General features: G+C 47.2%; 1 protein-coding gene across 1 annotated transcript; it reads left to right on the top strand.

The window, feature by feature from the left end:
* Nucleotides 1-806: 806 nt before the first annotated feature.
* Nucleotides 807-16,924, top strand: LOC139253949 (probable G-protein coupled receptor 139). Its single transcript, XM_070873606.1, has 3 exons — nt 807-944; nt 9,176-9,832; nt 16,851-16,924. The coding sequence occupies exons 1-3, from the start codon at nt 845-847 to the stop codon at nt 16,871-16,873; spliced, it is 780 nt and encodes a 259-aa protein (XP_070729707.1). The 5' UTR covers nt 807-844; the 3' UTR covers nt 16,874-16,924.
* Nucleotides 16,925-17,152: the final 228 nt, after the last annotated feature.

Here is a 17,152-nt window from a genome sequence, read left to right as displayed (position 1 = left end):
ATATCAACGTGAAACTACGGCAATGGATAATACTAGAAGATAATGAATGGAGCAGAGTCTCGAATCCTCACCGCAGCCCAGGAAATCCATGGGGAGGTAGATACCCAGAGAGATTCTGCTTCTCACGTGTCAGAAGCTATTCTAATACTGTACCGGTCCCTTGTCACAGTTAGCCCTCTTCAAACGGTTTCAACATCATCTGTAACGTTTGAAAAATGTTAATTGCAGTGAAACGAGGCTTATTTCGAGCCCTTTTCCATGGTTACATTTTGCTATGCTAGTTTTTAGATTACTTTTATTTTAGGTGTTGGTGCAAATCCCGACATCATGCCGATCTGAAGATATACATTGCTCATGCAATTGCAAGCCTGAACTGCCACATTGAAAGGGATGATTGTCGAACACCGGGAGTGGGGTAACATTTGAAATTTGATTGGGAATTCGGGGAATTCACTTGGTGCATTGACAGGTGTGACCCGCATCATTTAACAGGAGGAACATTGAAGCTGCTTCTGTTAAATGTGGTGCTGCCAAGCCGGCAGTGCCCGGCTTTCTGTACATTGTTAGTTAGAAATGTGAGCAATATATCACTCTAATCTTTGTGTGGTTTCCCTTCAAACACTTGTATTTTCAGTTTGGATATAATCAGTGCAGCACAAACATTACAGTGAAGGGAATTGACGCGCTGCCAAATGACTGGAAGTAATGTCAGTGCTCCTGATCCTTCATGGTCCCACGGGAAATGTCCCACAATTATAAATGAGGTTTTCTCTTAAGCTCTCATCTCACAATTAATTGGATCTCTGTTTCCAGTGCTTATAGTCAACATCATTCCTCGCACAGAATGAGAGTTCCGTTTGTTGCCTATCCATTTTCCTGGTTACCACCAGTTATACAGGCGATAATGATTTACTATCCGATTATAGCAGCCATTGGAATCCCCGGTAAGTGATTATATTCCATTACTAAAGTTGTGAATAAAGTTGGGATTAACTTTATTCCTGCTCTTATGTCAGTAACTGTCTTTTTGTAACGATCTTTCACATTTCAATTCAAAGGCTGCACTTCAGTGACAGCATTTCTCGCTCAAGCTTGTTCATTGACTGATCATTTGGTGACTTTTTAGTTTTCTTTAACCCCCCCATAAAACCCACACATTATTTCCCCATGTAAAATCTTTCAAACTGGTTCGGTTTTATCTGAGAATCGTGTAATGCGTGAGACAATGGATAATTTTAATTCCATGTTGCCGTGCCTGTTCTCCTTTCCCGTAACACTCGGTAATATCTGACAGATTATATTTTACTGAACATTCAGCGTGTTGTAAAATGCTCCATTGACTCCCGCTGTGGAGACAGACACTGACAGCCGATCATGGACATATACCTGGGAATTCGGACAGTCAGGACCGGGATTTGTTCAGTCCCGTTAATCACAATCTACCCGCTGTTCTCGGTCTGGTTCCAGCAAAGTGCCGGATATTATTCCTGGTCATCACAATCCATGCCGAGTGTGGGATTGTGCTCCATGCAGGAACACAGACTCTCTCCCTCATCTTCTCCACTGACCGGTGACCAGCCTGTTCTCAGACTGGCCTTCGCCCTCCCGGCGGAGATTGTTCTGCCTTCAGCCGGTGGGAGGTAGCTGGTTTCTGTCACATCCATTCCTGCAGCGGTACAGGTCAGACCGGGAATCCGTGCTGTGAGAGAGCGATTGAAACAAGGCAGCGGCGCTCTATGCAGCTGTCCTGGGTTTGTCCACATTTAAAAACCCGTTTTAGATTCAATACCTGCATTTTAACCAAAGCACCGTCTCCATGCCGGGTCATGGTCCCTTTATACTAATCGGGCAAATTTATTATTCAGACCAAACGCTTGCAGGGTGATATAACATCGACTGTACGCTCAGTAAGTCTGTCCGCTCGGTGATCCACACACATTCACTTTAATTTCGCTTCAGATACTGAGAGATAGAGGAATTTCTAGTCACATTTACCCACCCGGTCTCCATATCCCTTTATCGTCTCTTCCTCCAGCCACGGACCCAACCTACTTTGAATTCTGACAGTTTCTGTCTCAACCTCTATCCATGTGACTGAACACCACCGCCTCCCCAATCCCTGTATAAAAAAGCTTCTCCCGCTCTCTCTTCTCTCTGTTCCATTGTCTTCTATTTCATCTACTTTCTACAGCGCCTCGTTCTGCAACACACATCTACTGGAATCAGTCTGCTTCTATCTATCTTCTTCCATCCTGTCAATAATTTTAAACACATCTGTCATATCGCCCTGTAATCTGTGACTGTGTTACATTCCTCTATCTCACATTTACAGGTTATGTGGCAGAGCCCAGGGTATCGAACCAGTGTGTTTTATCACCCATTGTACCACTGACTAACTTTCCCACCTCAGTTGGGAAACTGGAATCTCACATTATGTCTCCTGAGTTCCCACCACCCTGTGCTAATAAATTGCCTTGCATGTTTGTGTTTGAAGAAATATGATCAGCATTTAAGTCCAATATTACGGCTGTTGTTTTTAACACTCTGCAGAGTCTGTTTGAAGAGGTTACTCAATGAGAACAGATTTAAGTGAGTTCTCTCACTGTCCCGCTGACTCTCACAAATCTCAGGATCAATGCAGCCTAATGCTCCTACTGCAAGTTTCGCCCCTGTATTACTAAGAATATCTCTCACTATATCAGCTCACATGGTCCGTTGTAACATGTGCCGCACCAAGAGTCCCCATCATTTCTCAGAGATCAATACAGTTTGATTTATTGTATTACCATTTGCCGTGTCCCAGTTCTCGGCGTGGTAATTGGTGTTCCCGGTAACGTGCTTAGTTTGTGAAGCAAAAGCGCCAAATTGTTATTTCCATTCAATCTTGTGTCAGCTGCGGTAATTTTAACAATAAATATGATCAGTACTCGGTGCATTGGAATGTTTGTTCCCATCGTCTCAAATTGTATTACATTGTCAGTTAAGTCCCTGCTTTGATAATGTTTTTCAGTTATTATTCGTAAAAATGGGAACCCACGTAATTAGCGGGAATCTTACGACTTGGTTCGATAGTTGGTTGCACGGAAGGAACCACAGAATAGGGATAAATATTGAGCGAATTTTGGCTTTTATCACAAGGGGGAAGATATTTACAACTGAGGACGTGCTGTTCTCACTGCACAGAGATTTGGTCAGATCTCATTTGGAATATATACGTTCAGTTTTGGGCAGCATATCGCAGGATAGATGGATTCGCCTTCGAGGGTTTTCTGCACAAGTTAACCAGACTGATACCACGGTTTAAAGTATTCAAATATGTGGAAAGGTTACATAACCTTGCCTTGTATTCCATTGTGTTTAGAAGGGCAATGCGTGATATAACCGAGCTATTTAAATAGATACAGGTGTTCGATAGTGTTGGCACAGAAACTGTTTCCGATGGCGGTGTAATCTAAACCAGAAGGCATTATCTTAAAATTGGAGCTCGGCCATTTAGGAGTGAAATCACTAAACACTTTCTCACGCAAAGTTTAGTCGAAATCTTACACTCGTTCTCCCAAAATCCTGTCAATTAATGGTCAATTGTAAATTTACAGACTCTGATCGATAGATTATTTGTTAAGGTCAGGGTATCAAGGAGTATTGAACCAAGACGGTAATTGGAGTGAGGGTGCCGATCACCCATGGTCTACTGGAATGGTGGAAAAGGCTTGTGGGGAAGAATGATCGAATCCTGCGTTCCTATACGTCAAGCACCCAGAGTCATCATTTCTGCAATGAGATTTCCGGTAATCGCAGGTCCAATTTCAGTGTATCTGTATGTTCTACACGAAAAAATGTCCGATGATATCCTGCAGCCTATAGAGTTTCCAGCACTCATTTTAACAGGTTACGGATTACATAAATCCGTGTCTCGCTGTATTACCTGGAGGGCCTGGTCATTGTTCTGTCGGTCCTGAGGTGATTATTTGTCAGGTTTGGGTCACTATCGAAAATTCCGAGAATATCTGTCCTCCAATTCCTCCAAACTTTGCGAGATGTTTATTGATATTATAATGTTTTTGAATCTCCAACTCAAAATCTAACATTGTTTTACGTGGAATGTCTCGGAGCAATGCGGTTCTCAGTGAGAATGAGCGCAGTATTATCACAGAGGGATGTCGTTAGAGTGTGAAATTGTTTCAGTTAATCGTTAGCAGCGTCAGCAACCCCTCGCTAATGTTCTCCTCTTTGCATGCTCTGGTTAACTTATCTACCTCGCCTTTAAATGTAACAGCCGGAGCTCCCATCTGAATCAGAGGTTTTTGGGTTGGATACCCACCCTGTCGAAAATCTAGTCTGACATTCGCATGGCATTCCCATGGCAGTTTTTCCGAATAACGCAAACCTTAGCCAACTTTACCAACCAGATGTTGTATTTGTGGATCTTGCTGTAGTATATATATACATTTAGTTACATTACAAGGTATGTTACGAAGTTGTAGAAACCATCTTCTGACAAACAGTGAAAGGCCACATTAACTTTGCTGGAGTGTAAAATACACGTGTTTTATTTCACGCCAATTCTGGGAAATACGGTTGTGTTTTCAAGCAAATGCTGAAACCACAGTGGTGATGTATTTATTCAGAGCTGAATTCGTGCACCAAGCACAGTTATGTTCCGTGTAAGCAAATTTCATTTTAAAATATTTGCAGTCAGTTATACACACATGTAATGATTATATTTGGGACATTGCACAGGCAGTGGAACCGGAGACTGAAGGGATGGAGAGCTTGGAAAATAGAAACATTAAGAGACAGTAATAATGATATTTTAATTGTAGCTGGCAACAGTGGTGGTTGGATTCAGTGAGAGAAGGACATTGTTTCCCTTTTTGTCCTGTCATTATATAGCAGCTGCAATTAGAAACAAGGTAATTGTCAAATCGTTTTGTTACTAGAATATTTGTTAATCAGGTATCACCAATATTTAAACTGTGACCCTGTTTAAGCAGAGGAGATAATGAATTAATTGACAATGACATTTCTGCAGTCACCAATCTCCCCGAATATCCCCTCACCATCACCTTTTGATGCCCTATTTCCTATTAAAACAATTAATCTCTCTCACCCTGGCCTTTCCGCTGGTACGGCCCTCATTCTCGCTCACTCAAGTACAAGGCCCGCAGACTTGTACGGGTGTGTCGGACAACTGATTTAACCATTCTACGTCAGATTTGGCTAGACCACATAAAGTATTATCGGGCCCTACTCGTGTCTGCTAAAACTGCTCACTATTCCAACATCATTCTAGAATGGAAATATAACCCCCGGCTACTATTCTCGACTGTTAACCGTATTGTGAAACCCCTCTCCCCAGTCTCCACCACACTCACCTCCAACAACAAGTGTGAGTAGCTCATGGAATTATTTGTCTCAAAGATTGAGACCACCCAATCAGCTGCCTCTGCCACTTCTCTTCCTTCCTCGAGCCCCAACAGGTCAAACATCCCCTAAGTTTCCACCCTGCCCGAGCCATGAAGTCGCATCTCTCTCTAGTCTCTCCCTGATCTGCCCCTCTTGACCTCACCATGCTCATCTTATCCATGAGATCCACTTCCTGCTCACTTGATCTTGACCCTATTCCCACCAAGCTGCTGACCAGCCAACTTCCTTTTCTGGCTCCCGTGTTAGCTGACACAGTTAATGGTGCTCTCAGCTCAGGTCCTCTCCTCTCCTTCAAATCTATCGTTATCACCCCTCTCCTCAAAAAACAACCCTTGCAACCTATCGCCCCCTCTCCAACCTTAATTTCCACTCCAAAGTCCTTGAACATGTTGTCGCCTCCCGGAACTCCATGTTTAAATCCCTTCAGTCTGGTATCCACCATGCCACACTACCGAAACTGCTCTTATCAAAGTCACAAATGGCTTCCTTTGTGACATTGACAAAGATAAACTTTCCCTCCTCATCATTCTCGACCAGTCCCAGCCTTTGATATGGTTGAGTACTCCATTTTCCACCAATGCCTCTCCAACTGGCTGGGAGTGCACCTGCCTGGTTCCATCCGTATCTCCCTAATCGTAGCCAGAACATCACTTGCATTCGCTTCTATTCTCACGATAAATCGTTGCATATCGTGTTCCCCGGGAATTTATCATTGGCCCCCTCCTGTTCTCCACTATATGATGCCTCTTGCCGACACCATCCGAAAACACAGCTTCAGTTTCCACATGTAGGCTGCTGGTACCTAGCTCTCCCTCACCCCAACTTCTCTCGAGGCCTCCAAGATCTCTAAATTGGCAGACTGCTTGTCCGAAATTCAGTACTTGTTGAGCAGAAATGTTGTCCAATTAAATATTGGGAATTCCGATGACATTTTCTTTGGTTCGCGTCACAAACTGTGTTCACTAACCAACGACTCGATCCCTCTCCCGTGCTTCTGTCTGTGACTGAACCAGACAGTTCGCAATCTAGCTATCCTAGTAGAACGGGAAATAATCTTCTGGCCATATATCTGCTGCATAACTAAATCCACCTGTTTCCAACTCCATCACATTGCCTGTCTCCGCCCCTGCCTCAGTTCCTCTGCTGCTGAAACCCTCATCCATGCCTTTGTTACCTCTAGTTTGTACAGCTCCAACACACTCCTGGCTCACCTCCTACATTCTACCCTATGTAAACTTGAGGTCATTCGAAACTCGCCAGTGCATGTCCAATCTCGCACGAAATCCCACCTGTGGTCGCTGAGCGACATTGATCCCGGTTCAACAATACCTCGATTCCAAAATTCTCCTTCTGTGTACAAATCCCTCCATGGCCTCGTCCCTCCCTATCTCTGTAATCTGCTTTAGCATCGCAACCCCCCAATATGTCTGCGCTCCTCAAATTCTACCCTCTTGTGCATCCCTGATTATAACTGCTCAACCATTGGTGGCCGTGCCTTCAGCTGTCCGAGCCCTGAGCTCTGGAACAGCCTCCCTAAATCCTCACCGCCTCTATACCTCCCTTTGTTCCTTGAAGACCGTGCTTATAACCTCCCTCTGACCAAACTTTTGGTCATCGGTCGTAATTTATTCTTATGTGGCTCGGTGCCAAATTTATTTGTTATGTCTTGTAACACTCCTGTGAAGCGCCTCGGGAAGTTTTATAAAGGCGCTATATAAGTAGAAATTATTGTTGTTGTTGTAATAATGTTCCAATTGTTGAATTAATTAAGTGATTTGACAAATACTGAACAGGGGACATGATTTTAGCAACTTTTATGAGGCTCTATGCGTCAGATACATAAATTACTGACAGATTTGTCCATTTGCAAAGTCCAGTCGGAAATATTATCTCCTCATATCTGCGCCATTATTTCATGCAGCTCACCAGCTAACAACTCTGTGGAGCACCGTCACCACACGGACTGCAGCGGTTCAAGAAGGAGGCCCATCTCCATCTTGTAAACAGCACAGGACGGCCCATTTCTTGTGTTTGATTCAGAGTTTCTTTGTCCATTTTTCTCTGTAGATTTCCATTATACTTCTGTATCCATGGTAACCACATGGGTACCACCCCTCCCCCACATACCACACACTCATACTTAACTATGTTAATCTTATATACCCATGTGATTTAGTTTCCAGCTAAGACTGTAGTGTCTAAACACAGTTGAAAGGGAATGCAGTTAATTTTTTCTGCAGCAGCCGCCTTATCTTGTTCAGGATATCTTTTCAGTGCCGATGTTTCTTTTGTATATGTAGTCTCTCTCTCGCTCTCTGCCTGTCTCTATTTCTTTACAAATGATCACATGAAGCTCTTTACGTATATCAAGTTGTAACAACTGCTATATGTCACACCAACGGAATCCGAATCAAACACTTCTGAGCATATCTTACATTGTTGATAGATTGCACTGGAAGCTCAGGTACATATAATGTCCCACATCCCCTGGGATGTATTTTCCACCAGTCTTTCTCACCAGAGAGACAGATTCTCCATATTGCTATGTGCTGCATTAATATTAAAGATGGATTCTGCCAATTCAGAGCTAAGACCTTACCACGGAGCCTTTCTGAAGCTGAATCTCGGCAGGTATCTCCTGGGCTGGACTGCAGCCTCTATTGTCACTTGTACTGTATCTTTGCTGTGGTCGAGAGATCGCCACCCACAACTCCCTCTGAAGTTTGCTGCATTATTAGAGGCGTCAAAAGCGAGGAGAAGATTATGCCCCTTGTGCCATTGTGTACTTTGGAATGTATATTTTTCCTAGGATCACAGAAGAAGGTGCAAGATAAGGTTGGTTGTTCATGATCACATCTGAACTTCTCCCCCTTGTGGTTATTGTTAGAGTTTGTCCAGGTGGGGGTTGCACTGTACAAGGCACCAATGTAAAGACCTGAGACTTCCGGCCAAGAAGTCAGTTGATCAGATTAAATGTCCATCTGGTGGATTATAAACGTAACTGTTGCAACTTGGCTGAGTTGAAACACACCAACTCCCCTATTATCGTGGTGTTTGACAGTAGTTTGTCCAAAGGTCTTTACTCATAGCCTCCAGTCTGCGAATACAACATGAGAACTCTGAGCCATTCTGTGCCCACACCTTGTATCCGCTCCCCTTTCCTGCCCACGGACCCAAACCCCGCACTTTGTCTCAGTCTCGGTTGTTCCCCTTTAGCATTCACTGCATTTCGGTCAGGCGTCATTCTCACCGCTCCCCAAACATCTCCCAATTTAGAATTGACCATTCATGACTTATTTTCAATTAGTTTTCTGTCATTTCTGCTTCCGTCACTGAGCTGCTACTTTTCACAATTATCCATAACTCATTCTCACACTGTCCATTTATTCATACATTTAAATGGCCAGTAGTTTACTCGGATCTCCGGTGGATTTCTACACCACTTTCTCCGAAGTTGCAGTGGCAGAAGGGTAACAGCTCCGAGGAAATTTCCAGAGTCCATTTGTATATTCTATACACTTTGTGAAGTCGTTTATTTTCGCGTATTTACCCCACACTCACAGATATTTAACATTGCAATTGTATGTTAAAATCCTGTTCTGCTGGACAATTCTAGCAGCGGTAAAGAGTTCAGTTCCAGTCCCCAGATCCTGCAGTAAAGTACATTTCACACCAAATCCTGTGTAACTGGCTCCCTTGCTGTAACCTGACGGCTGATTCCCTGTTCCTGTGTGTTTCCCTTTTACAGCTAATGTGGTGACCATTGTGATCCTGTCCCGGGGAAAGTGCGGTCTCTCCAGATGTATCACTCGCTACCTGGTGACCATGGCAGCGGCGGATCTACTGGTCATTGTCACTGATGTGATACTGGTTCGGATGAATGATTATTATTTCCCGACTACCTTCCTGCACATCACACCTGTGTGTTCTTTCCGTGCAGCGCTGGTTCGTGCAGTCACCGATATTTCTGTCTGGTTAACCATCGCTTTCACTTTCGATCGTTTTGTTACCATTTGTTGCCAGAAGCTGAGGACTAAATATTGCACCGAGAAAACTGCATCCCTGGTTATCGGAACCGTGTGCCTGCTGTTCTGTATAAAAAACATCCCCTGGTTCTTTATATATGAACCCTACTATACAATCGACAATGTACCCTGGGGCTGTCATGTAAAATCCGAGTATTACACTGTAACTGCTTGGGTAACATTTGACTGGATTAACCGCTGTTTAACCCCACTGCTCCCAATATTCCTGATACTGCTGCTCAATGCTCTGACTGTAGGATACATTTTGGCGGCCAGCAGAGTCCGCAGGAGGCTGAGGGGCAGCAGGAATGATGTGAATCACAATGATCCGGAGATGGAGAACCGAAGGAAATCCATCATCTTACTCTTCGCTATATCCGGTAACTTCATACTGCTCTGGGCAACCTATGTGATATTTTTCGTATTAATGCGAATTACAAACCACTATTATGCTACAGGTTACAATGACCCGATGCTTATTGGAGACTTCACCAGCTACATGCTCCTGCTTTTGAGCTGCTGTACAAACACGTGTATTTATGCAGTAACCCAGACTAAATTCAGAGATGAGCTGAAAAATGGGTTGAAGTATCCTCTGAGAATAATATTTAATTTAGTTCAGGAAAGAAAAGTTCAGAGCAATTCCCAACATTAGATCTGCGTTACATCACATATCGTATCCTGAGTTATATTTTACCTGAACCTCAGCAGGCGACAACTCAGGCCCAGGCTTCTTCAGACATAACACTGGGCAATATCTGACAAGGCCTGCGGTTTCCGATGTAAGTGTCTGTGAACAAGGTAGAAGAGCTTTATGTAGACAGTGGGTTATAATAGCGGTAGCAGTTTAATTGGATTAAATCATGCTCCTGGACACAAAGAGACACAAGTCCCAGCATTGAGGTTCAGGATGTTGTGACCATGGATTGTTTATTGCCGGATGAACATCAGAACACGTGGGTTATCCCAGGGGAGTGTAAAAGGAGAATACACCTTTCGATTTAATATCAGGAAGTGAATGATAACTGTGTTGGTTTTTGAGTGTGGAAATGTCTGGAGAATAATAAACAGATCATTATATCAATCAGCATGTATTGTCTTTAAAGTTTACATTCTCCAGTTCACGAACAGCTTCTCCATCACCTGCGGCTCTGTGGAATTTATTGGAATTGAAGTGATGTTGATTGTGGACCTGAGTCCATTGTCCTGGTGTCTGTGAACGGTGGTGTTTCCAGCAGCGAGTCCCCTTTCCCACTGTCTATGTACAATGGTGTTTGCAGAGTAACAACACCACTGGCAATGAGAACCAGTAGCACGGTGTATGGACAGCTGCAGACACTTCTCAGGAAGAAATGACCCAGGTGGTCATTGCCTGCTGTCAGATATCTGTGACCACAGGTCAGATTGGGCACTGTGACAGCAATGTGATTCTAACCTTGTGAGCAGTAAAATAGTGTCGCTTTCATCGAGCTCTCCTTCACCGAAAACATACTGAGGCTCACTTTCTGCAGGAAAACCCCACCATTGTCCTAACTCATTCGCTGCATATCCGGTATCAGGGTCCAGTGATCCAGACCCAGCTGAAGTGTGTGTGACTGTGAGGCTCAGTGTGTGAGGGACTACTCTCAGGGTCCAGTGATCCAGACCCAGCTGAAGTGTGTGTGACTGTGAGGCTCAGTGTTTGAGGGACCAGTCTCAGGGTCCAGTGATCCAGACCCAGCTGAAGTGTGTGTGAATGTGAGGCTCAGTGTGTGAGGGACCAGTCTCAGGGTCCAGTGATCCAGACCCAGTTAAAGTGTGTGTGAATGTGAGGCTCAGTGTGTGAGGGACCAGCCTCAGGGTCCAGTGATCCAGACCCAGCTGAAGTGTGTGTGAATGTGAGGCTCAGTGTTTGAGGGACCAGTCTCAGGGTCCAGTGATCCAGACCCAGCTGAAGTGTGTGTGAATGTGAGGCTCAGTGTGTGAGGGACTACTCTCAGGGTCCAGTGATCCAGACCCAGCTGAAGTGTGTGTGAATGTGTGGCTCAGTGTGTGAGGGACCAGTCTCAGGGTCCAGTGACCCAGACCCAGCTGAAGTGTGTGTGAATGTGAGGCTCAGTGTATGAGGGACCAGTCTCAGGGTCCAGTGATCCAGACCCAGCTGAAGTGTGTGTGAATGTGTGGCTCAGTGTGTGAGGGACTACTCTCAGGGTCCAGTGATCCAGACCCAGCTGAAGTGTGTGTGAATGTGAGGCTCAGTGTGTGAGGGACTACTCTCAGGGTCCAGTGATCCAGACCCAACTGAAGTCTGTGTGACTGTGAGGCTCAGTGTTTGAGGGACCAGTCTCAGGGTCCAGTGATCCAGACCCAGCTGAAGTGTGTGTGAATGTGAGGCTCAGTGTGTGAGGGACCAGTCTCAGGGTCCAGTGATCCAGACCCAGTTGAAGTGTGTGTGAATGTGAGGCTCAGTGTGTGAGGGACCAGTCTCAGGGTCCAGTGATCCAGACCCAGCTGAAGTGTGTGTGAATGTGAGGCTCAGTGTGTGAGGGACTACTCTCAGGGTCCAGTGATCCAGACCCAGCTGAAGTTTGTGTGACTGTGAGGCTCAGTGTGTGAGGGACCAGTCTCAGGGTCCAGTGATCCAGACCCAGCTGAAGTGTGTGTGACTGTGAGGCTCAGTGTGTGAGGGACCAGTCTCAGGGTCCAGTGATCCAGACCCAGCTGAAGTGTGTGTGAATGTGAGGCTCAGTGTGTGAGGGACTACTCTCAGGGTCCAGTGATCCAGACCCAGCTGAAGTGTGTGTGAATGTGTGGCTCAGTGTGTGAGGGACTACTCTCAGGGTCCAGTGATCCAGACCCAGCTGAAGTGTGTGTGAATGTGAGGCTCAGTGTGTGAGGGACCAGCCTCAGGGTCCAGTGATCCAGACCCAGCTGAAGTGTGTGTGAATGTGAGGCTCAGTGTGTGAGGGACCAGTCTCAGGGTCCAGTGATCCAGACCCAGCTGAAGTGTGTGTGAATGTGTGGCTCAGTGTGTCAGGGACCAGCCTCAGGGTCCAGTGATCCAGACCCAGCTGAAGTGTGTGTGACTGTGTGGCTCAGTGTGTGAGGGACAAGTCTCAGGGTCCAGTGATCCAGACCCAGCTGAAGTGTGTGTGAATGTGAGGCTCAGTGTGTGAGGGACCAGTCTCAGGGTCCAGTGATCCAGACCCAGTTGAAGTGTGTGTGAATGTGTGGCTCAGTGTGTGAGGGACTACTCTCAGGGTCCAGTGACCCAGACCCAGCTGAAGTGTGTGTGAATGTGAGGCTCAGTGTATGAGGGACCAGTCTCAGGGTCCAGTGATCCAGACCCAGCTGAAGTGTGTGTGAATGTGAGGCTCAGTGTGTGAGGGACTACTCTCAGGGTCCAGTGATCCAGACCCAGCTGAAGTGTGTGTGAATGTGAGGCTCAGTGTGTGAGGGACTACTCTCAGGGTCCAGTGATCCAGACCCAACTGAAGTGTGTGTGACTGTGAGGCTCAGTGTTTGAGGGACCAGTCTCAGGGTCCAGTGATCCAGACCCAGCTGAAGTGTGTGTGAATGTGAGGCTCAGTGTGTGAGGGACCAGTCTCAGGGTCCAGTGATCCAGACCCAGTTGAAGTGTGTGTGAATGTGAGGCTCAGTGTGTGAGGGACCAGTCTCAGGGTCCAGTGACCCAGACCCAGCTGAAGTGTGTGTGAATGTGAGGCTCAGTGTATGAGGGACCAGTCTCAGGGTCCAGTGATCCAGACCCAGCTGAAGTGTGTGTGACTGTGAGGCTCAGTGTGTGAGGGACCAGTCTCAGGGTCCAGTGATCCAGACCCAGCTGAAGTGTGTGTGAATGTGAGGCTCAGTGTGTGAGGGACTACTCTCAGGGTCCAGTGATCCAGACCCAGCTGAAGTGTGTGTGAATGTGTGGCTCAGTGTGTGAGGGACTACTCTCAGGGTCCAGTGATCCAGACCCAGCTGAAGTGTGTGTGAATGTGAGGCTCAGTGTGTGAGGGACCAGTCTCAGGGTCCAGTGATCCAGACCCAGCTGAAGTGTGTGTGAATGTGTGGCTCAGTATGTGAGGGACCAGCCTCAGGGTCCAGTGATCCAGACCCAGCTGAAGTGTGTGTGACTGTGTGGCTCAGTGTGTGAGGGACAAGTCTCAGGGTCCAGTGATCCAGACCCAGTTGAAGTGTGTGTGAATGTGTGGCTCAGTGTGTGAGGGACCAGTCTCAGGGTCCAGTGATCCAGACCCAGTTGAAGTGTGTGTGAATGTGTGGCTCAGTGTGTGAGGGACTACTCTCAGGGTCCAGTGACCCAGACCCAGCTGAAGTGTGTGTGAATGTGAGGCTCAGTGTATGAGGGACCAGTCTCAGGGTCCAGTGATCCAGACCCAGCTGAAGTGTGTGTGAATGTGTGGCTCAGTGTGTGAGGGACTACTCTCAGGGTCCAGTGATCCAGACCCAGCTGAAGTGTGTGTGAATGTGAGGCTCAGTGTGTGAGGGACTACTCTCAGGGTCCAGTGATCCAGACCCAACTGAAGTGTGTGTGACTGTGAGGCTCAGTGTTTGAGGGACCAGTCTCAGGGTCCAGTGATCCAGACCCAGCTGAAGTGTGTGTGAATGTGAGGCTCAGTGTGTGAGGGACCAGTCTCAGGGTCCAGTGATCCAGACCCAGTTGAAGTGTGTGTGAATGTGAGGCTCAGTGTGTGAGGGACCAGTCTCAGGGTCCAGTGATCCAGACCCAGCTGAAGTGTGTGTGAATGTGAGGCTCAGTGTGTGAGGGACTACTCTCAGGGTCCAGTGATCCAGACCCAGCTGAAGTTTGTGTGACTGTGAGGCTCAGTGTGTGAGGGACCAGTCTCAGGGTCCAGTGATCCAGACCCAGCTGAAGTGTGTGTGAATGTGAGGCTCAGTGTGTGAGGGACCAGCCTCAGGGTCCAGTGATCCAGACCCAGCTGAAGTGTGTGTGAATGTGAGGCTCAGTGTGTGAGGGACCAGTCTCAGGGTCCAGTGATCCAGACCCAGCTGAAGTGTGTGTGAATGTGTGGCTCAGTGTGTGAGGGACCAGCCTCAGGGTCCAGTGATCCAGACCCAGCTGAAGTGTGTGTGAATGTGAGGCTCAGTGTGTGAGGGACTACTCTCAGGGACCAGTGATCCAGACCCAGCTGAAGTGTGTGTGAATGTGTGGCTCAGTGTGTGAGGGACTACTCTCAGGGTCCAGTGATCCAGACCCAGCTGAAGTGTGTGTGAATGTGAGGCTCAGTGTGTGAGGGACCAGTCTCAGGGTCCAGTGATCCAGACCCAGCTGAAGTGTGTGTGAATGTGAGGCTCAGTGTGTGAGGGACCAGTCTCAGGGTCCAGTGATCCAGACCCAGCTGAAATGTGTGTGACTGTGAGGCTCAGTGTTTGAGGGACCAGTCTCAGGGTCCAGTGATCCAGACCCAGCTGAAGTGTGTGTGAATGTGAGGCTCAGTGTGTGAGGGACTACTCTCAGGGTCCAGTGATCCAGACCTAGCTGAAATGTGTGTGACTGTGAGGCTCAGTGTTTGAGGGACCAGTCTCAGGGTCCAGTGATCCAGACCCAGCTAAAGTGTGTGTGAATGTGAGGCTCAGTGTGTGAGGGACTACTCTCAGGGTCCAGTGATCCAGACCCAGCTGAAGTGTGTGTGAATGTGAGGCTCAGTGTGTGAGGGACTACTCTCAGGGTCCAGTGATCCAGACCCAGCTGAAGTGTGTGTGAATGTGTGGCTCAGTGTGTGAGGGACCAGTCTCAGGGTCCAGTGATCCAGACCCAGCTGAAGTGTGTGTGAATGTGTGGCTCAGTGTGTGAGGGACTACTCTCAGGGTCCAGTGATCCAGACCCAGCTGAAGTGTGTGTGAATGTGAGGCTCAGTGTGTGAGGGACTACTCTCAGGGTCCAATGACCCAGACCCAGCTGAAGTGTGTGTGAATATGTGGCTCAGTGTGTGAGGGACTACTCTCAGTGTCCAGTGATCCAGACCCAGCTGAAGTGTGTGTGACTGTGAGGCTCAGTGTTTGAGGGACCAGTCTCAGGGTCCAGTGATCCAGACCCAGCTGAAGTGTGTGTGAATGTGAGGCTCAGTGTGTGAGGGACCAGTCTCAGGGTCCAGTGATCCAGACCCAGTTGAAGTGTGTGTGAATGTGAGGCTCAGTGTGTGAGGGACCAGTCTCAGGGTCCAGTGATCCAGACCCAGCTGAAGTGTGTGTCAATGTGAGGCTCAGTGTGTGAGGGACTACTCTCAGCGTCCAGTGATCCAGACCCAGCTGAAGTGTGTGTGACTGTGAGGCTCAGTGTGTGAGGGACCAGTCTCAGGGTCCAGTGATCCAGACCCAGCTGAAGTGTGTGTGAATGTGAGGCTCAGTGTGTGAGGGACTACTCTCAGGGTCCAGTGATCCAGACCCAGCTGAAGTGTGTGTGAATGTGTGGCTCAGTGTGTGAGGGACCAGTCTCAGGGTCCAGTGATCCAGACCCAGCTGAAGTGTATGTCAATGTGAGGCTCAGTGTGTGAGGGACCAGTCTCAGGGTCCAGTGATCCAGATCCAGCTGAAGTGTGTGTGAATGTGAGGCTCAGTGTGTGAGGAACCAGCCTCAGGGTCCAGTGATCCAGACCCAGCTTTGGGCAACTCAGTTTAGGAAGAATATGAAGGCCTGCGAGAGGGTGCAGGAAAGATTTACGAGAATGATTCCAGGGATGAGGGACTTCAGTTACCTGGATAGATTGGAGAAGCTGGGGTTGCAAGGGGGATAGAGTATAAAAGCAGAGAAGTCCTGCTACAACTGTACAGGGTATCGATGAGGCCACACCTGGAGTACAGCGTGCAGTTTTGGTCTCTGTATTTAAGGAAGGATATACTTACATTGGAGGCTGTTCAGAGAAGGTTCACGGGGTTGATTCCTGAGGTGAGGGGGTTGACTTATGAAGACAGGTTTGAGTAGTTTGGGCCTATACACATTGGAGTTAAGAAGAATGAGAGGTGATCTTATTGAAACATAAAAGATACTGAGGGGGCTTGACAATGTGGATGCAGAGAGGATGTTCCCACTCATAGGGAAAACTAAAACCAGGGGGCATAGTTTCAGAGTAAAGGGTCGCCCATTTAAAACTGAGATGAGGAGGAATTTATTCTCAGAGGGTTATAAATCTGTGGAATCCTCTGTCCCAGAGAGCTGTGGAAGCCGGGACATTGAATATATTTAAGGCGGGGATAGACAGATTTTTGAGCGATTATGGAAGTAAAGGTTTATGGGGAGTGGGCGGGGAAGTGGAGCTGAGTCCATGATCAGATCAGCCATGATCTTATTGAATGGTGGAGCAGGCTCGAGGGGCCGTATGGCCTACTCCTGATCCTATTTCTTATGTTCTAATGTTATTCTTTCACTTTACTTTACAGAAGTTCACTTTACAGGGTATTAAATGGGGAGGATTTGTCGACCAGAGGATCGAACCAAACATCACATTCAGATCTGATGGAGTGATTCGATTCATCGGGACCTGAATATCTTCGGCCTTTGACCATGGAAGCAAAAAACACTGTTCACAGCGGGGATAAACTGTACACGTGCTGTGTGTGTGGGCAAGGATTCAGCCGGTCATCCAACCTGGAGAGACACAAGCGCAGTCACACTGGAGAAAAACCCTGTAAATGTGGGAACTGTGGGAAACGTTTCCACTACACGTCCCAGCTGGAAACAC

Source organism: Pristiophorus japonicus, unplaced genomic scaffold (assembly GCF_044704955.1).
Source record: "Pristiophorus japonicus isolate sPriJap1 unplaced genomic scaffold, sPriJap1.hap1 HAP1_SCAFFOLD_521, whole genome shotgun sequence".
NCBI lineage: Eukaryota > Metazoa > Chordata > Chondrichthyes > Pristiophoridae > Pristiophorus > Pristiophorus japonicus.
Note: the sequence above shows the minus strand (reverse complement) of the source record. Positions and strands in the feature narration are given on the sequence as shown.